Below are 18837 nucleotides of genomic sequence, written 5' to 3' on the forward strand. Positions count from 1 at the left end.
ATCCTGATCAAATATTTTTAATTATTAAATTGTTATTTTATACAAATTACCACAATGTATTCACAACGACAGCTAACCTCCAACTGAGCGCGCGAGTCAACAAAGCGCCATCTTATAACAGAGTATGCGTGTGACGTCACATATTTAGCACAAACTTTGCCTTACTTTGAAAGGCTTATTTCATGAAAACTAAGTTTCAAATTATTATTATTATTATTATTATTATTATTATTATTATTATTATTATTATTATTATTATTATTATTATTATTATATCTATACCTATTCCCAAGAAAGCCGGTGCTGACAAGTGTGAAAACTACCGCATCATTAGTTTAGAATCTCAGGCCTGCAAAATTTTAACACGTATTATTTACAGAAGAATGGAAAGATGAGTTGAAACTGAGTTGGGAGAAGATCAATTTGGCTTCAGACGAAATGTAGGAACACGTGAAGCAATCCTGACTTTACGTCTGATCTTAGAGGATCAAATTAAGAAGGACAGGCCCACATACATGGCGTTGGTAGATCTTGAAAAGGCATTCGATAATGTTGAATGGACCAAGATATTTGAGATTCTGAAGGGGATCGGAATCAGATACCGAGAACAAAGAATTATCTACAATCTGTACAAAAATCAGTCTGCAGTGATAAGAATCGAGGGCTTTGAAAAAGAAGCAGCAATCCAGAAAGGAGTGAGGTAAGGTTGAAGCTTGTCCCCCCTACGTTTCAATGTTTATATGGAATAGGCAGTAAAGGAAGTCAAAGAGGAATTTGGGAAGGGAATCGCAATCCAAGGAGAGGAAATCAAAACCCTGAGATTTGCTGATGATGTTATTTTAACTAAGACTGCAGAAGATCTGGAGAAAGTGCTGAATGGTATGGAAAGAGTCTTGGGCAAGGAGTACAAGATGAAAATAAGTCTAAAACAAAAGTAATGGAGTGCAGTCGAACGAAGGCAGGTGATGCAGGAAATATTAGATTAGGAAATGAATTCTTAAAGGAAGTAGATGAATATTAATACCTGGGTAGTAAAATAACGATGATAGAAGTAAGGAGGACATACAATGCAGACTAGCATAAGCAAGGAAGAGCTTTCTTACGAAAATAAATGTGTTCACTTCAATGATATAGAGATTAGAAAGACGTTTTTGAAGACTTTCGTTTGGAGCGTGACATTGTATGGAAGTGAAACATAGACGATAATTAGCTCATAAAGAAAGAGAATAGAAGCTTTTGAAATGTGGTGTTACAAAATAATGCTGAAGATGAGATGGATAGGTCGAATCACGATTGAAGAGATACTGAATCGAATTGGTGAGAGGAGATCGATTTGGTTAAAGTTGACGGGAAGAAGAGATAGAATGATAGGACACATTTGAAGACATCCATGACTTGTGTAGGTGGTAAGAACGGTAGTGGTAGACCAAGGTATGAATATAACAGGCTTAGAGCAGATGTAGGATGCAGTAGTTACGTAGAAATGAAAAGGTTAGCACATGATAGGCTTGCATGGAGAGCTGCATCGAACAAGTCTATGAACTGATGACTCAAACAACAACAACAACAACAACAACAACAATAACAATAAGAAGAAGAAAAAGAAGTTAAATACCCTCGGCGATATACGCTCTCTACCTAAACACTAAAAGCGTCTTTAACATTTTCTTTCCATGTATCCGTTGTCGATGAACGTACAGAAAGTCTACACTGAAAAAACCCCAAGGGTTAAAAAAAAAAGAGCGTAACATTACCAACACCGATTGAGTCAGCTGCTCGGTTCGGTTCACGTAGCTGTGAGCTTACATTCGGGGAAAGGTGGCTTCAAACCCACTGTAAGCAGCCGTGAATGTGGTTTTCTGTGGTTTCCCATTTTCACTCCAGACAAATACTGGGGGCTGTAGCGTAATTAAAGAACACGGCTGCTTCTTTTCCAATCGTCGCCGAAAACCTTCGGTCTGATAGTGTAACGTTAAATCACCAACAGAAAAAAAAAATTCCCTTGATGGATAGTTTTTTTTCTTCGTCTGTCCCTTGACACAGGCTGTGCAAGATGTAGCTTCCAATAAAATCTGTCTCATTTACGACTGTAACAGTATGGAGGCTGCTGATGTTTGGCCAGTGTTGATTAATAATGACATTCGGAGCACGATAAAGTGAACTCCATGTCCTTGACTGAATCTTCAGCGTCGAGTTCGATTCCTGGTCGACACAGGGATTTTAACTGTGTCTGGTGAATTCCTGTAGCTCAGGGGTTGGGTGTTTGTCTTAATACACATCTTAATTTACATACAGCACATCAGAGAGCAATCCACCACAGAAACATGCAATAGTGGATACATCCTTCCAAATAGGGTTAGCGAAGGAAAGGCATCCGGCCGTAAAACTGAGCGAGTTTCAGTTGGGCTAAGAGGAGAAGGAGAAGAATAAGAATAAGTGATGATAAACTGCCTCACTCTTCCGTCTTGTCTAGTCCGCCTCATTGTAATGTCACCAGCGGTTTCTGCGAATTCCTTATAACTGCGTAACTTGCAGTGCTACAGTTTGAGGATCCAACCAGCCTCTAGGCAGGTCCCTGGAACACACTTGTCCACTGAACACAGGATTCGGGTTCTAACCCCAAGTCTGATCACGATTTCAGCTCGTTCGTGTCAGAACTCGACCTTTTAAGTGAAACTATCCTCTTAAACCATTTCTAAAAATAATATTTTCTATAGTGATACTTACTTTCGTATGAAATAGTCTTCTTCCGTGGAGCCGTGACGTGGACTCTTCTTGCTAAGGACTTGTGTGAAATAGATTATTTTGAAATGTCGTGTTGACGAAGAAAGTTGCAACATACCTTGGACAGCATTTCGCAATGACTCCATTGTTAAAAATATCAACTTTAGAATTGTATCATTACCAATGTGTGAACAAAGGAGATTTACATGTCTTTGGATACACTGTGCTTATAAAAACTTAGAAATGTGCTCGGGAAGAGAGATCGTGAGCGAGTTCCCTCTCTCAAGTTCACTATCAAGAATGTATCTGGGTTGAACCTTTTTGGAGCAGCACGACTGGCCAAAGCCCGCAAGAAATGGAGATTATACAATATATTCCTCAGAGATCACGATCCTCAGATGTTTTTATTATTATTTATTTGACATTCGGCTAGTAGCCATGCAGCCAGCCAAACATCATGCATAAAGTACATACCATATATAAAAGAACACTATATCTAAAATACATGCAACAGATGAAATGGCTCAACACAAAAGAAATACAACGCATTTTATTCACTTCACAGCACACGCAAAAGAATCTTCGGCGATAAATGTCTCATTCAGACCTTCAGATCACTCATATGTAAAAATTGGGCAAGTGCTAGGTAAATGTTGGTATCGGATCTTCTTGTAAACACATTACACTGTAGTAAAAAGGGACATGAATAAGGGCCAGTTTTTCATATAAAACACGTTGTGCCTGTCGATATTTACTGAAACCGAAAATGATGTGGTTAAGATCGGCATTTTCCTCTTGGGTCTTGTCGCACATAGGAGAATTCACTACTCTTATTCGATGAAGTTGATTTGGGTAGAAGCCACGAGCGAGACGGATGCATATGATGGACGTAAGATGGCTCCTACTAAGACGTAATTTGTCAAACCAGGGTCGTGTTGGTATGTGAGGTTGATGAGCAGCGTAGTGTCGTCCTTTAATATCCTGAGTTACCCTCAGAATTGAGGGAAAAATACATTTAAATGCAATCGAAAAACTTGGTACAGGAACATGTCCAGTCACAACGCTTGAATTTAACACAATTAGGTTTGATATTTACTTTACTGGACTTCAGTAAATGAAAAGAAAAAACAATTTCTTTCATTGCATGAACGTTACCAGAAAGATGGTCAATATCATCTCTTAAGTCTTTTTCTTCCACTTCCCCCCCTTTGTGGATTTGGCCATGTTTTACGGTCTAATGCCCCTCCTGACGCCAACCCTATTTGGAGGGATGTAATCACTGTTGCGTCTTTCTGTGGTGGTTGGTAGTGGTGTGTGTTGTCTGAATATGAAGATGAAAGTGTTGGGACAAATACAAACACCCAGTCCTCGAGCCAGAATAATTAATCGGACGCGATTAAAATCCTCGACCCGGCCGGGATTCGAACCCGGTATCCTCTGAACCAAAGGCCTCGATGCTGACCATTCAGTGAATGAGTTGGACTACATCAACTCTTAAATTTAAAAAAAAATGTTTAAAGGTTTTAAACATAACTGTGAAGGCTGCAACAACGGCTTCTGTTTACTTACCAACTGCAAACATTTATATATGTCGAAAACTTACTTTTTCGCTTTGAAATACCTGTTTATTCCCAAATTGTATAGGATTTTTACAAGAATATCTTAATATTCTCTCCGAAAAATCTCCAACTCTGCGTCAAAACAGTGATCGTTTGGAAATTGTATGTGGCGAGCAAAAATATTGAGCTCACTTGAATTCACATTTTTAATTGGTGTAAAACACTCCTTGACCTCGTCCTAGACATTATACTATCGTTTATAGATATGAATGTAGAACTTCCTTATCTACTTTGTGCGATTAGTGCTTATTTACTTTCTCTTACCTGTTGTCGATGGATTCACAAAGTGTCGTCAGCGATTACCGAGAGATTCCCAGAATCTCGTCATTTCTGTTGAAGTATAAACATAAGTTAGTTGCTGGTATGGAACTACGATTTATGTTGGAAAATGAGGCCCATGGAGTGATAAGAAAATATACAGTTTAATGCAGGATTCGCCACAAGTTGCTATAATAACAAGGGATTTTTCATCGGCCTACTCGTAATTAAATTTCTAATGAATTTGGATGGCTGATCATTGGAAAACACCTGTTACATTTACTACTACTACTACTACTACTACTACTACTACTACTACTACTACCAATTGCTTAAATAACTCGCATGAAAGTTAAGTGAAATATATGACAGGATATGAGAAATTAAATAAATAACACGAACAGGACAAGTAAGTGAAAGCGAAATAATTCCTTACAATAAAGTGGGAAGGGAGTTGCATGTTTTCGATGTTCAAGCAATTTTCTTCAGACACTGGGAAATTACACTGATATGAAGTATAAAGTAGTTATTATTATTATTATTATTATTATTATTATTATTATTATTATTATTATTATTTATCCCGCACTGAATAGCTCAGGCAGTAAAGCACTGGCTTTCTGACCCAAACTTGGCGATTTCGATCCCGCCTCATTTCATTGGTATTCGAAGGTGTTCAAATACGCCAGACTCATGTCGGTAGATTTCACGGTAGATTGTCTTGCGGTACAAAATTCTGACACCTAGGCGTCTCCGAAAACCATGGCAGTAGTTCGTGAGAAGTAAAAATAATTACATACAATTTAAATGTATTATTTACAACTCTTTACAGTACAGTTAGGAATAGAGTTACTGCTATGTACATTGTTAAGGACTCTTAACGGTGAAATGACTTCAAGGTATGGAGAATTGGTGAATTGTCGGTATGAATAATAATAATAACAATAATAATAATAATAATAATAATAATAATAATAATTGTAAACGTCAGGGTGTTGAAATTTAGTAGTTTAAAATGTCGCACCAAAGGCCCTGAAATGCAAGCGGCGCTTTTGCGCCATTGAAGTCGACCTACATGTTTCACTCCCAAGTTCTTTTCAGCCTTATACATGTCCCTTATCAGAATTTTCTGGATATTTCGACAGTGACTGAAATAGGTTAAACATACCTTGTATTTACACAGCTACTGAACAGTCATCGAACGACAACATTAGCAATTGTTTTCTCTTGGCTCTTTTACCAGAACTTGACAATTGCGTGATAAATGTTTACAGCTTGTTTCGCTGCAACTTATCTTCACTATACTCATAAAAATTAGGCTCATCATCATTTCCTGAAGTTTCCTAAATATAGTCTTCTTTCATGCTTTCTTTATACTTCTGCGCGCCCATCTCAGAAGACAGCTGTGACACAAGGCACGTAATTATCGACAGAAATCGTCCATCATCTGAACAGAGTATGTGATGAAGAGCTCGGATGTTTAGACTGTAATAGGCTAGAATGCAAACATACTAAAGCAAATAACAAGTATATTCTACCCGAACAACAGTTCTGCAATGAAATTGGTATACATAATAGGGTCCCAGCATATTATAACCCCAGTAGCTTATGTTACCCTCGCTACACTACGGAAGAGCGGGTAGACGCCAGTTCCTACGAGGTAAGTTGGTTTGCATTCTAATCTATTTACTGCCTAAACATCCGGACTCCAGCGATGAACAACAAAATTACAGCGCCGCACTGAACTCGCAAGTGGAGAAGAGTGCACTGCTTGAAATCCGAGTTAACTTGTTTAAGACAGCAGGAGACGTGTTGACATCCGAGTTGACTCGGGCATGGGATGGAAACGGTTAACAGAGAAGGAACTGATACAGAAATGTAAAGCTATTTGAAAGAACATGGAGAGCTCCGTGTAAAAAAAAAAAATAATAAATAAATAAATAAATAAATAAAATAAATAATTGCTGCATATAGCTCTTAAGATAATTTTTATTTATTTTTCTATTATAAGACATTGACTGGAGAATGTGAGTATATTTTTGAACGTTATTATGTTGTGTTTCAGGGAAAGCGAATGCCAAGGACGGTCCCGACGACAAGAAGGATGACGGTGAGCTCTGGTGTAACGTTGAGGCGCAGGCAGCCTTCCTGGGACCGAACCTCTGGGACAAGACACTGCCCTATGACGCAGACCTTAAGGTGAGTCACTATAGTCGTAATATTGAAAGATGCGCCTTGACAGTTCTTAGAGGGAGGTCCGTTTACTGCATGCCTGGGGGAGGGGGGGGGGAGGGAGTAGGAGGTATGGTTACCATGGAAAAGAGGCTGGACCCTCTTGCGGTTGCCATGGAGATAAGCCTGCTGGCCGGCTTATGTTGCTTGGAGCTGCCAAGCCTCTTACTTCTGAATCACGCACAACAGAACACAGAGGTCTGAGCGAACGAGCAAGTGATCCGCAAGCGGAGGGAAGAAGACAGGAATGTAGGAATGTGGTCCCACAGTGGCCGTAACGAAAGAATAAGAATGCAGCTCCAAATTCTATATTTTCTCCATCATGGACGTGTCATGAATGACACGTGCAATGCTCCCCCCCTCCCCCCTACAGCCCTGTCTGTCAAAATAATATTACTGGTATAGCACCCATTTGAGATTTAAATGAAATAGGCTGTGTGTGTTCTCCACGTCTCTTTTGTGGTTAACTTAGAATACTAGAGTTGTATACTGTGTACATCTTCAGATAGCCAGAAGGGTAGGGCTACGGATCGCCTACGAAAGGGCAAAGACTCTGAACACTACCGGGAATTGGAAAACGCCAGAAGGCACCGTGCAGAAGGTAGGAACGTTTAAGTACCTTGGAGAGTATGTAACAGGAAGGAAGAGGGGCAGTGGTGGGATAAAAGAAAGGGTGAAAAAGTTGAGGACTACCCACCTTGCGACCAGAGAAGTATACAATAAAGGAAATGTATCAACGGCCACAAAGATCAGGCACTACAAGGCAGCAGTGAGGAAGGCGGTACTGTACGGGGCCGAGACGATAACACTAGGAAGGCGTGGGGCAGGGTAACTCGAAAAATAAACATTCTGAGAAAGATATTGGGACCAAATGTGTGTATGTTTGGTCCTCAACCCTAATACTGATTGGATCCTCAACAGCTGCGCCATCAGCTGCCATAGATGGCCTAGGCATCACTGAAGAGGCATACTAGGAGGTAAAATATGGGAAAGATTAAGGGGCGAACTGTACCGAAATATGAGGACGATTTCCAAAGAAATAAGACACATTGGACATGGAGAGAATGACTAGAAGAGTATGGGAGACAACGGGTAGGACGAGAGGAAAGACGGGAACTAAGTGGGTTGTCGAACTCCGGAAAGACTGGACTAAGATGAGGATCAAGGTGGAAGGGACAGAGAAATGGAGAAATAAACATACACCAATCAATATGCCAGAGCTCAATGACGGACAAAGGTACAGGAATGGGATAGAGAAGCAACAGTGGGGGAGACAAGAGAAGAGGACACTGAAAATATCAGCTGAAGAACGGGAGAGAGGGAGAAGATGAAGAGGTTCTGGGAGGAGAAGAAGATAATAATAATAATAAGAATGGTATTGGTTTTACGTCCCACTAACTACTTTTACGGTTTTCGGAGACGCCGAGGTGCCGGAATTTAGTCCCGCAGGAGTTCTTTTACGTGCCAATAAATCTACCGACACGAGGCTGAAGTATTTGAGCACCTTCAAATACCACCGGGCTGATCCAGGATCGAACCTGCCAAGTTGAGGTCAGTAGGCCAGTGCCTCAACAGTCTGAGCAACTCAGCCCGGCAAGAGTAGAAGAAGATGTGTATTTTTATCTGTTTGTACTAGCAATCATTCTCGCTACTTTCATGCCTGTTATTTCCAACTTACGAATAAAATACCCTGTGTCCATTCAGCTTTCACTAGTGTACAGTAAGGTCTGTCTGAAAACAGGCTAATGTAAAGATAGCTTCGTTTGGGAGCCGACTTCTTTCTTACAGGATACCGTTTATGGCAAATCTGAGCTTACTGCATTAGCTTTGATGCGTCTTAATTCAGTTTCACTTAGTTTACTACCATCCTGGAAGAAAACACAACCTAAATACTTGAAATGGTCCACCTGTTCCTAACTGGCATTAGGTTTCCTGTATATCGACACCACTTGGAAAACCTCATTTTCGCATATTCGTCGCACCACTTTGCAAGCTCCAAGGTATTAGATTTTAGGTTTTTAGCACAATCTGCCATGAAGACCAAGTCCTCAGCATTGACCAAATTTCTTTATTTTTAAGCAAGCTTCCTGTTTACAGGGGCTGCCTGGCCGATGCGGTAAAGGCATGTTCGTTTCGCCTGGAAGGACGTGGGTTCGAATCCCCGTCAGGAAGTCGTAAAATTTAAGAAACGAGATTTCCACTTCCGGAGGTGCACATGGCCCTGAGGTTCACTCAGCCTACACCAAAAATGAGTACCAGGTTGATTCCTGGGGGCAAAGGCGGCCGGGCGTAGAGCTAACCACTCAATCCATCAAGTGCCGAGGTTACGGATAGTGGGACCCTTTACCTTCCACCCTTGCTAGGGCCTCCATGTTCCGTACTGAGATGACTTTGCTTTTTTGCTTTGCTCCTGTTTACAGAACTTTGAAAATTTGAGTTTAATGGAAGATTTTCGAGTTACTGTTGATATGGGTTACGAATATGATTAACACTAGCGTTAAACATTATGCAGTGTATATCTTTGTGGCGTTTGTCCTCAGTAAGAACTATTTGGACGTTGTCAAGGTGTGTGTGGCTGGCAGCTCATCGACCGGATGGACTGACTTGAGCCAAGTGTTTAATGTTGGATGCGACCCGACGCCGGTCGGTCTGTCGACACTGCACACTGCACATTATTGATGCTGCGATGTCACTGTCACCCTGTTGCCCTCTTGCTTGAAGGTTTTCCGACTTCGCTTGTGTTCCCTTGCTCATGTTGACCTTCCCCCTCCCAAGCGTAAAACAAGACGATACATATCCTTTCACTCTTTAAGGCCGTACTTACGTTTCTATTCCATTCGTAATCAGAATTAGTTATAGGCAACTCATCACCACAGGCTTTGAGAGACACATTAGTTTCTCCTTTTACCGGGCGAGTTGGCCGTGCGATTAGGGGCGCGCAGCTGTGAGTTTGCATCCAGGAGACAGTGGTTCTCCGTGTTTTCCCATTTTCACACAGGCAAATGCTGGAGCTGTACCTTAATCAAGGCCATGGCCGCTTCCTCATTCCTAGGACTTTCCTATCCCATCGTCGCCATAAGACCTATCTGTGTGGGTGCGACGTAAAGCAACTTATAAAGAGTCTGATTTTTTTCGACGACGCTGGAGTGGAAAAGGAGTAGAACTACGAGGATAGAAGCCATAACCTTAATGTAGACATTTGCTTACGTGAAAATAGGGAACCACAGAAATTCGTGTTCAAGACTACTTACGATGGGATCCAGAGGTGATTGTGAACTGGAACGTGGTACACTCAGCCTCAAGTGACATAACTGGGTTAACATCATATTCATCCTAGAAATGATTTTCCGTGATTTAATTTTGTTAAAATCATATTGTCATCTATCCTATAAATCATTGTCATGATTTTATTTGGTTGAAATCCATCCTGCAAGCCATTTTCCGTGATTTAGTTCGGGTTAAAATCCTAATCCTAGAAATGATTCTCCGTAGTCGATATCCATCTTCATTATAAGTCACGTTATATCGGACCGTCATACTACAGTTCACTGATTTAATTTTCAACAGTTAGCAAAAGAAAATGATTATTAAAAAGTGAAAATACATTCTGAAATATTTTTATGTAGGTCTGTTAATTTCAAACCCTCGACTATTAATACTGCCGGGCTGAGCGTTTCAGACGGTTGAGGCGCTGGCCTTCTGACCCCAACTTGGCAGATTCCACTCTGGCTCAGTCCGGTGGTATTTGAAGGTGCTCAGGTACGTCAGCCTCGTGTTGGTAGATTTACTGGTACGTAAAAGAACTCCTGTGGGACTAAGTTCCGGCACCTTGGCGTCTCCGAAAACCGTAGAAGTAGTTAGAGGAATGCAAAGCAAATAACGTTATTATTACTATTAATACTGTCTCTGTTTTTAAAACTTCAAACTTATGTCCTGAAATGTAGGTACTTTTGTCTTATAATCTTTAGCCCTGGCAGGAAAGAAATATTCCCGTCAGCGATGTTCGCGTTGATAGACTTAATAAAAACTTAAATTTGTAAATATTTCCATGATTATAGCTCGGGGGGGGGGGGGAGAATAGTGATTAGCTCAATAGCTTAACTGCTGGCTTTCCAACCGGCAGGCTGAGGTTCGAACCCTTCAAGCCTTTTTTGACTGGTGCTCTCAAGCCGGTCTTAAGCCACGTGCAAATTTAGCAACACCGCCTCGCAAAACCCATTTGAATTCGCTCGTGAAGCGAACTGCCTGGCTAACTTCAGCAGCTGATAAAGCAACAATAACAGTCGTCTTCTTCTGAACAGGAGTGCACAAGTGTTATCTTCCTTTTACCGTTAGACACAGTTTTTCTTTTTGTTGAACCGGAGTATGCCACATCATTATTTTTCCTCTTGCTATTTCTTTTTTTTAAATCTCTGTCTTTCTCAGTATACTGTTTTTCTAGAGTATCCATAAGTATAGCACGTACCGGGCGAGTTGGCCGTTCTCGTAGAGGCGCGCGGCTGTAAGCTTGCATCCGGGAGATAGTAGGTTCGAATCCCACTGTCGGCAGCCCTGAAAATGGTTTTCCGTGGTTTCCCATTTTCACACCAGGCAAATGCTGGGGCTGTACCTTAATTAAGGCCACGGCCGCTTCCTTCCAACTCCTAGGCCTATCCTATCCCATCGTCGCCATAAGACCTATCTGTGTCGGTGCGACGTAAAGCCCCTAGCAAAAAAAAAAAAAAAAAGTATAGCACTTCTTGGTTTTCGTTCTCAGTTATGGAATAGTGGATATTGAACTCTTTGAAATTTTCCTGATTGAAAAATCACCGTCTCCTTTATTATCCAGGACGAGTTTTGCAGCTTTCTCCATCACATCCAAAAATACACACAACTATACAAGAGCTATCAAATTAAATATTATCTAGCTCTCAAGAAATACGATTAAGCCAAGTTAAGCTTCTAGTTTTACGTGACGGTTGATATCGTGAACATAGTCACGGTAGCTCAAGTTTTACTTGGAATCCGAACCACAGGAACGAGATTTTTCATTTCAAAATCCCACATGCATTGGCCGGAATTCGAACAGCGCCCGCTTGGTGAGAAGCCAGCAGCTACGCCATTCAACTATAAGGCCCACAAATGCAGTTATAAGAGGGCTATTATTATATCTGTTAAGCAGCAAACAGCAGTATAAAGGAGGGGTTAGTTGCAACATATCCCGTTACGCATTTTTTGACGGAATTGGCTGTCATTCACAAATAACAAGACGGAGGCCAAAAGACTTATTGCAGTTTTGAACTAGAATAATTTTCCCTTCGTCTTGAAATAAAACTAGGACAATAACTCTAAACGGCATTATATATTAAATTAAATAAGGGCAGAAAAAGTTACTCACCAGGCAAAAACATGGACTAAGTCTCAGAACACAATACAAAACGACCGGATTTTCTGACATTCATATTCAAACTGAAGGTCTAGAGTAGTTTCATGTATTGTCACAGTGTGCGAGCACTTGATTGAACATTTTCAAATAAAACGTAAGTGTTGCAACTAGCCCCGGCCTCCCCTACACTCTAGCCGGACAACAGTTCTCCTATGAGATTTGCATAAATAGTAGGCTCCTAGCCTATTAGAACCCTTAAAGTTATGTTACTCTCACTACAGTACGGAAGAGCGGGTAGACGACAGTTCCTACCAAGTAAGTTGGTTTGCATTCTAACGTATTGTACTGCCTAAACATCCAGACTCTAGTGATGTTACCAAAAACAAAACCTGTTTCTATGTTCTTGTCATTTCCTCGTTATAAAAGGCTTATTCAACGTAGCATGAAACGTCATTCATTTTTGTTTTATTTGTTCTTATATGCAAACGACAAACAAAGAAGCGTGCAAACGGTGCTACCATTCAATGATCATATGTTCTGGAAAGCATGACACTAATAGCATATGGACACAGCACGAGATGGCGGTGCGTTATACAGGTACCACACACAGGGCGATGGGATTGCCCACGTGAGTCAGGCTCCGTGCAGAAGGGATATGACTAGGCAAGGACAGTATGCGTATATCAAACTGGCCGTACTGACAAGACCTGTCTCCGTGCGATTTTGACCTCATCCCCAAAGTAAAAGAACCATTTCGTGTGAGACGGTTTGAGACACCAGAAGACATTGCCAACGCTGTGAAGCATGAGACTGAAATATTCACAAACTGTGAGGTAACTGGTATCCGACTTCTCCGCCATCATTGGCAACGTGCTGTGGAGAATCTAGGGGACTACTTCAAAGGTTTCTGTACTCTATAGGAATGAACACTATTTAGCACAAGGATTTCCTCGCTTTATATCCTACACCTGGTAAACCTACTCGGGATTATTCACTCATTCCACAGCACGTTACGCTCCCCACTCCCATCTTTATTCTCATTTGTCTGTTAGATCCCGCATGGATTGCCATGAATCATACCAAACCCTCGCATATTCAGCCTTTCTGTTCAGCATTGCTACTCGTGCTGTTCCCTACTACTATTCCGTGACAGTCAAACAAAGCCAAGTTTTCGTCACAATACTGCCTTACTATTCACTGAAGCGTACGAGCATATAATTAACTTGTATTTTCATTCTGTTCCAGGTAATAATGTATAAACTTCGTATAATGACATCTTAAATTCTTATTTCGTGTGTTTTCTTAGAAGAACAATTTCGGGCACTTCAGTGCCTGATGTCCTTGGAAGCCTTTTGAAGTAAATACCGCCACTAAATTATCTCCTTGAGAGAATACTCATCAAGCCGGAACTATTAGACTTGTGATGAGACACTACCTTCGTTCTTGTGTTGACGATGTCGATTGTGTCTTTACTCTGGCCATGTTGTTTTAGATTTGTATTTTGTTTATTTTTGCTCTACATTGAATTTTATTAAATTATTGAATTGGCCGCTTCGCAAAGATTGCATTTCCATTTGAAGTCGAAAATCTTAATTTTGTAATAGCATGGTAGTGTACTATGAACTAAGGTAGTGCAGTAGCTCGCAGTTGCAATCAACGGTATTCTGTAAGAAAGAAGTCAGCTCCTGGACGAAACTATCTTTAAATCGCTATGTTTTGAGACCAAATTTGCTATACGGTATTGAAATCTATGTGGACTCAGGATATCTTATACATAAGCTGAAAGTAACAGACATGAAAGTAGCTAGAGTGATATCTGGTACGAACTAGTGGGAACAATAGGAGGAGGGTATGATATAATGAGGATATAAAGGTCAAGTTAGAAATAAACTCCATGGGTGAAGCTGTACGCATAAATCGGCTTTGGTAGTTGGAGCCATGTGAGGTGAATTGAGAATGGGTTACCTAGCAGAAAAATGGACATGGCTATGGAGAATAAGAAAAGTAAGATGGTTAGACTCCAGTTTTTTATTTTTATTATTTGATGATAGCCATGTGGAATTAAATGAGGCCACAGAGCTAGCTGTGAATGGAGGATTTTGGAGACGCTTAGTTAATTCACAGAGACTTGCATACTAAACGCTGAAAGGCATAGCCCTAATCGCTATCTTAACAACATCTACGTGTGAATCATTCGGTAGATTTCCAGTAGTAGGATTTCGTGTTTCTTCATAGAATACTTTCCCTCCTCAGAACTCTCAGCCTTTCTAAGGCTGACCAGATGCCCCAGTTTTACTGGGACGGTTCCAGTTTGAAGGCCCTGTCCCCGTGTCCCGGCTGGTTTGCGAACTGTCGTGGGAAATCATAAAAAGAAATTGATCGTGGACATCAGGACAGGAATAATAATAATGGTGTTTCAGGTACATACTCCGCAGTATGTTGGGTTGTCGCACCGGACAGGCGCATACTCTGCAGTATGTTGGATTGCCGTACCAGGCAGACGTAATCCTATGGAAAGGAAAGATCACAATAATTATGTATGAATATTTCTGCACGTTTTATGACAAGAAATTTTCAAAATAGCCGCGCTCTTCGCATTATACACTTTCGCATTCTTAACATTGCCTATGTGGTATTTGTTTTTCTGCACTGAATTTTCGTACATGGCCAACTCTGTTTGCTGATAATGTTGGATAAATGTTAACGTCTTTCAATTCCGTTCGGATACTTGATTGGTTGGCATGGATGATGCGGGGAATGTTATGGGCTGGAATTAATCTGGGACCAACTTGTAAGATCTGACCTCAATTGCATTGAAAACGTGAAGGCCAGGTTTATAAATAAGACTTTAGGCATATCAGAAATGGCGCTATCTCGATTGGCCTACCAACTAGCAGCACGATAAATCCAACTTGCAGAAGATCTGATACTGGTATTGGCGCTACCAACTACACAACAGAAAACGGAAATATCGAGAATCAGATGGAGGAAACAGGCGGGAATTGGACCGAACCAAACAACGTCATGAGAAGTACACTGAATAGACTGACTGTTCACACCTTTCATTATATATGATGTGTATACGATCAGGCTCCCACGAGCCGTCTGTGGAATGCGTGCGGGACCTGTGTGGCGGACACTGTGAGCGTTACCATTTCGGTAAGTGCAACCAAAGAACAATGTCATAATTAGATTACAGTGAACTTTAGTGCACAATTTTGTGCTATTCTGCTATAAATAAAAATAAAAGTATCGTGCAAATAACCTTATAAAATAATCTATGGGGATTAAATAGAGCGATCTTCGAGATGTAATCTGGTAAATCGAAAAAACACAAGACACTTCACGTATAGCCTAAATTTTCGACATTTAAGTAATTTTTAATGTCACTGTCCAAATATAAGCAGCGTATCCGCAAGTTCGCTATTTGTTTAACGCAGTCGTTCCGTTGCTATGCACTTGTCTTTTAGACTGAATGGTTACGAGCTAGAGCTGTTTGTACTCTGAACAGAGCACGAAGCCCTCAACGCGGTGTTTCAGCAAATTGAACTCCCGGTTAGTCTGTAGCCCCTGCAACTTCTCCGACTTTACATTGATTGCGTGTAGGCGTTTCGTGCACCACCTACAGCGGACCAGGCAGACTACCCATTCTACTGCGGAGTATGTATCCGAAACATCCCGTGTATTGTCGTGAGTTGGAGGAAAGTAAAAATAGAAGAAAACAATTTCATAATAACGACGTTGGGCTAAATTACAAACTATAAAATTTGTCTAACCTCTCTCGTCTTTTCGAATACCTATTCCATCTGCCTTGTACGCTTCATCCTCCTTCATCTGACGAGAGAATAAATGAAAATAGCCCTGAAATAATAAAAAGTGAAGTTGTACATGCCGTAAAACTTCGAAAGAATGGTAAAGCAACTGGACCGGACGGTGTGTACGCTGAAGTTTTCAAAGTAATAACAGAATAGGAATCTACCGGCCTCAATATCTTAACATAATTATTCAATCAAATATATGTATCAGGAGAAATACCATCAGACTGGCTGAAATCAACCATACCACTACCGAAGAAGCCTAATTCGTCTCAGTGCGATGATTATCGTATGACAAGTTTGATGTCTCACGTGCTCAAAATATTCTTGTGAATCATTCACACTAGAATATACAAAAAATGTGAATCCCACATGGATCAGAATCAGTTCGATTTCCAAAATGGCGTTGGTACACGTGAGGCACTCTTTTCGTTAAATGTGTTGTTACAGAGGTGCAGAGATATGAATGTTGATGTCTATGCATGTTTTATAGACTATAAGAAAGCTTTTGATTGTGTCAGGCACAATAAGCTGATAGAGTTTCTGAGATCAACAGGTATTGACTCCGGTGACTTACGTATAATCAGTAACCTGTACTGGAACCAGTTTGCAAATGTCAAAACTGATCAAGGAACGTCAGAAACTGCTTCGATCAGCAAGGGTGTCCGCCAGGGTTGTGTACTGTCACCTCTGTTGTTTAACATTTACTCAGAGGCAATCTTTAAAGAAATATTGGCAGACTATGGCGGAATCAAAATTAACGGGAAAATCATCAACAGCATCAGATATGCAGATGATACTGTTGTCATAGCTGATGACATGCCTGCCCTTCAGTGCATGATAAACTCCTTAGTTCAGCACAATGAAGAGTTTGGATTATATGTTAACCCCTCAAAGATGAAACTGATCGTGTTCTCTAAGAAGACAATTCGGACAAATCTCACAATTAAAGATAAAATAGTTGAGCAAGTGTCTTCTCTCAAATATCTGGGTATCATCTTGGATGACCAATGTAACTGCAAATGGGAGGTAATATCTAGTAATGAGCAGGCCAGGAAACAATTCATTACCATGAAGAAATTCTTTATGAGGTCATATCTCAGTATCCAACTACGAATTCGTATGATCCGCTGCTATATATTTTCTGTTCTCCTATATGGATGTGAAAGCTGGACTCTGGATCCAATCATAGAAAAACGTATTGATGCCTTCGAAATGTCCCTGTATCGCCGTCTCTTGCGGATATCCTGGGTAATGAAAATCCCCAATGCCGAGGTCCTTCGTCGTATGAAAAAGCAAAAAGAATTACTGCTCACTATAAAACAGAGGAAAACACAATACATAGGACATATCATGAGAGGTATCAGTTATTACAGCTTATTATCGAAGGAAAGATACAGGGGATGAGATCTGTTGGGAGAAGAAGAAATTCATGGCTGAAAGACCTTCGAAGATGGCACTGCTGTACTTCAGAAGTGGCATTCCATTCTGCGCTGTCAAGATCAGAGCTAGTTACGTGGATCACCAACCTCCGCTCGGAGACGGCGTTTTAAGAAGAAGAAACGATATGTGGTCAATAGATAGATTGTAAAATTAATATTGACTTCACCTACACTGTTCTATGCCAAAAAAGTTGTTAAAGAAGGTTCATGTAAGTGATAAATATGAGTAGTTTACTAAAGCCAAGAAGGAATAAAGACTGTGCAGTAACATATTATGAAGAGTCAGACTCCTTGGATGAAAGTTCAGCGTTGATGTCTTCCGTTCAGGGGTCCCGGATTCGATTCTCGGCCGGGTTGAGGATTTTAATTTACTCTGATTAATTCTTCTGGCTCGGGGACTGGGTATTTGTGTTTGTCCCAACACTCTCCTCTTCGAATTCACACAACACACCACTCTACCAACCACCACAGAAACACGTAATAGTGAATGCATCCCTCCACATAAGGTCAGGAAGGGCATCCGACCGTAAAACAGCCAAATCGACTGTGGACGGGTGCACGCGACTCCACGGGTGTGGGAAAAGCGGTAGAAGAAGACGTAACATATTACGAATACGGATTAAAATAATTTTATCAACATTGATAGAGACTAAAAACTGTTTGTAAAGTTATCATTCTACAAACATTTACAAATGCATGATTCATAAAAAACTTCTGTTTTTTTGTTTGCTTTCCTTGAAAGAACCTGTTTATGTATACAATTATTTTAACGGCAGTTAATTAATTTGAATTTAATATATTTTTCATGTAGTTCTGTAGTTATTATCTTGTATAAAATATTAATTTTTGCCACCTGTACTAGTGAATATTGAATATCACTTGGAAGGTACAAATTTATACACAGTCAGTGCCTCGCTTTGGGGAAATCAAAGTATAGTCAGCCCAGCCTTGCTAGCCACTGAACGTTGGGCGATTATACAGTGTCTGCCTGTAGTAAGCAATTAACGTATTGTTTGTGTTTGCAGTACGTGGACCTGGACGAGTTCTTGTCCGAGAATGGCATACCCGTGGATGGAGTACCGCAGTCTACGGCCCAGCAGATTGTGAAGCAGACGTCGCCGGGACCCGAGGCTCGGATGGTACCTCACCCTCACCCACACCCACATCCGCACCCGCCACAGTCTCATCCGCACCAGCAGCATCCACCTAGAGACAGCAATGTCTTGGAGTTGGTGGCCGCAAAGCGAGAGCGGTCGCCGTCTCCGAGTGAGCCCATGACGCCTGAGACACTCAACCCTCCATCGCCCGCAGACTCCAGTACGTATCTCTTCTGTTCTCTTTTGATGGCACCTTGCACTCTATCAACAATAACAATATTATTT

The 18837-nt window shown here is 40.9% G+C and overlaps 1 protein-coding gene across 1 annotated transcript in view; it reads left to right on the forward strand.

Moving 5' to 3' along the window:
* LOC136871770 (thyrotroph embryonic factor) overlaps nt 1-18837 on the forward strand; it is a 260775-nt gene that overhangs the window by 219383 nt on the left and 22555 nt on the right. The window contains exons 2-3 of the mRNA XM_067145345.2: nt 6667-6800; nt 18481-18772. Of these exons, the coding sequence (XP_067001446.1) occupies nt 6667-6800; nt 18481-18772 (426 nt within the window). The remainder of the gene's footprint in view (nt 1-6666; nt 6801-18480; nt 18773-18837) is intronic.

Source organism: Anabrus simplex, chromosome 1, assembly GCF_040414725.1.
Source record: "Anabrus simplex isolate iqAnaSimp1 chromosome 1, ASM4041472v1, whole genome shotgun sequence".
NCBI lineage: Eukaryota > Metazoa > Arthropoda > Insecta > Orthoptera > Tettigoniidae > Anabrus > Anabrus simplex.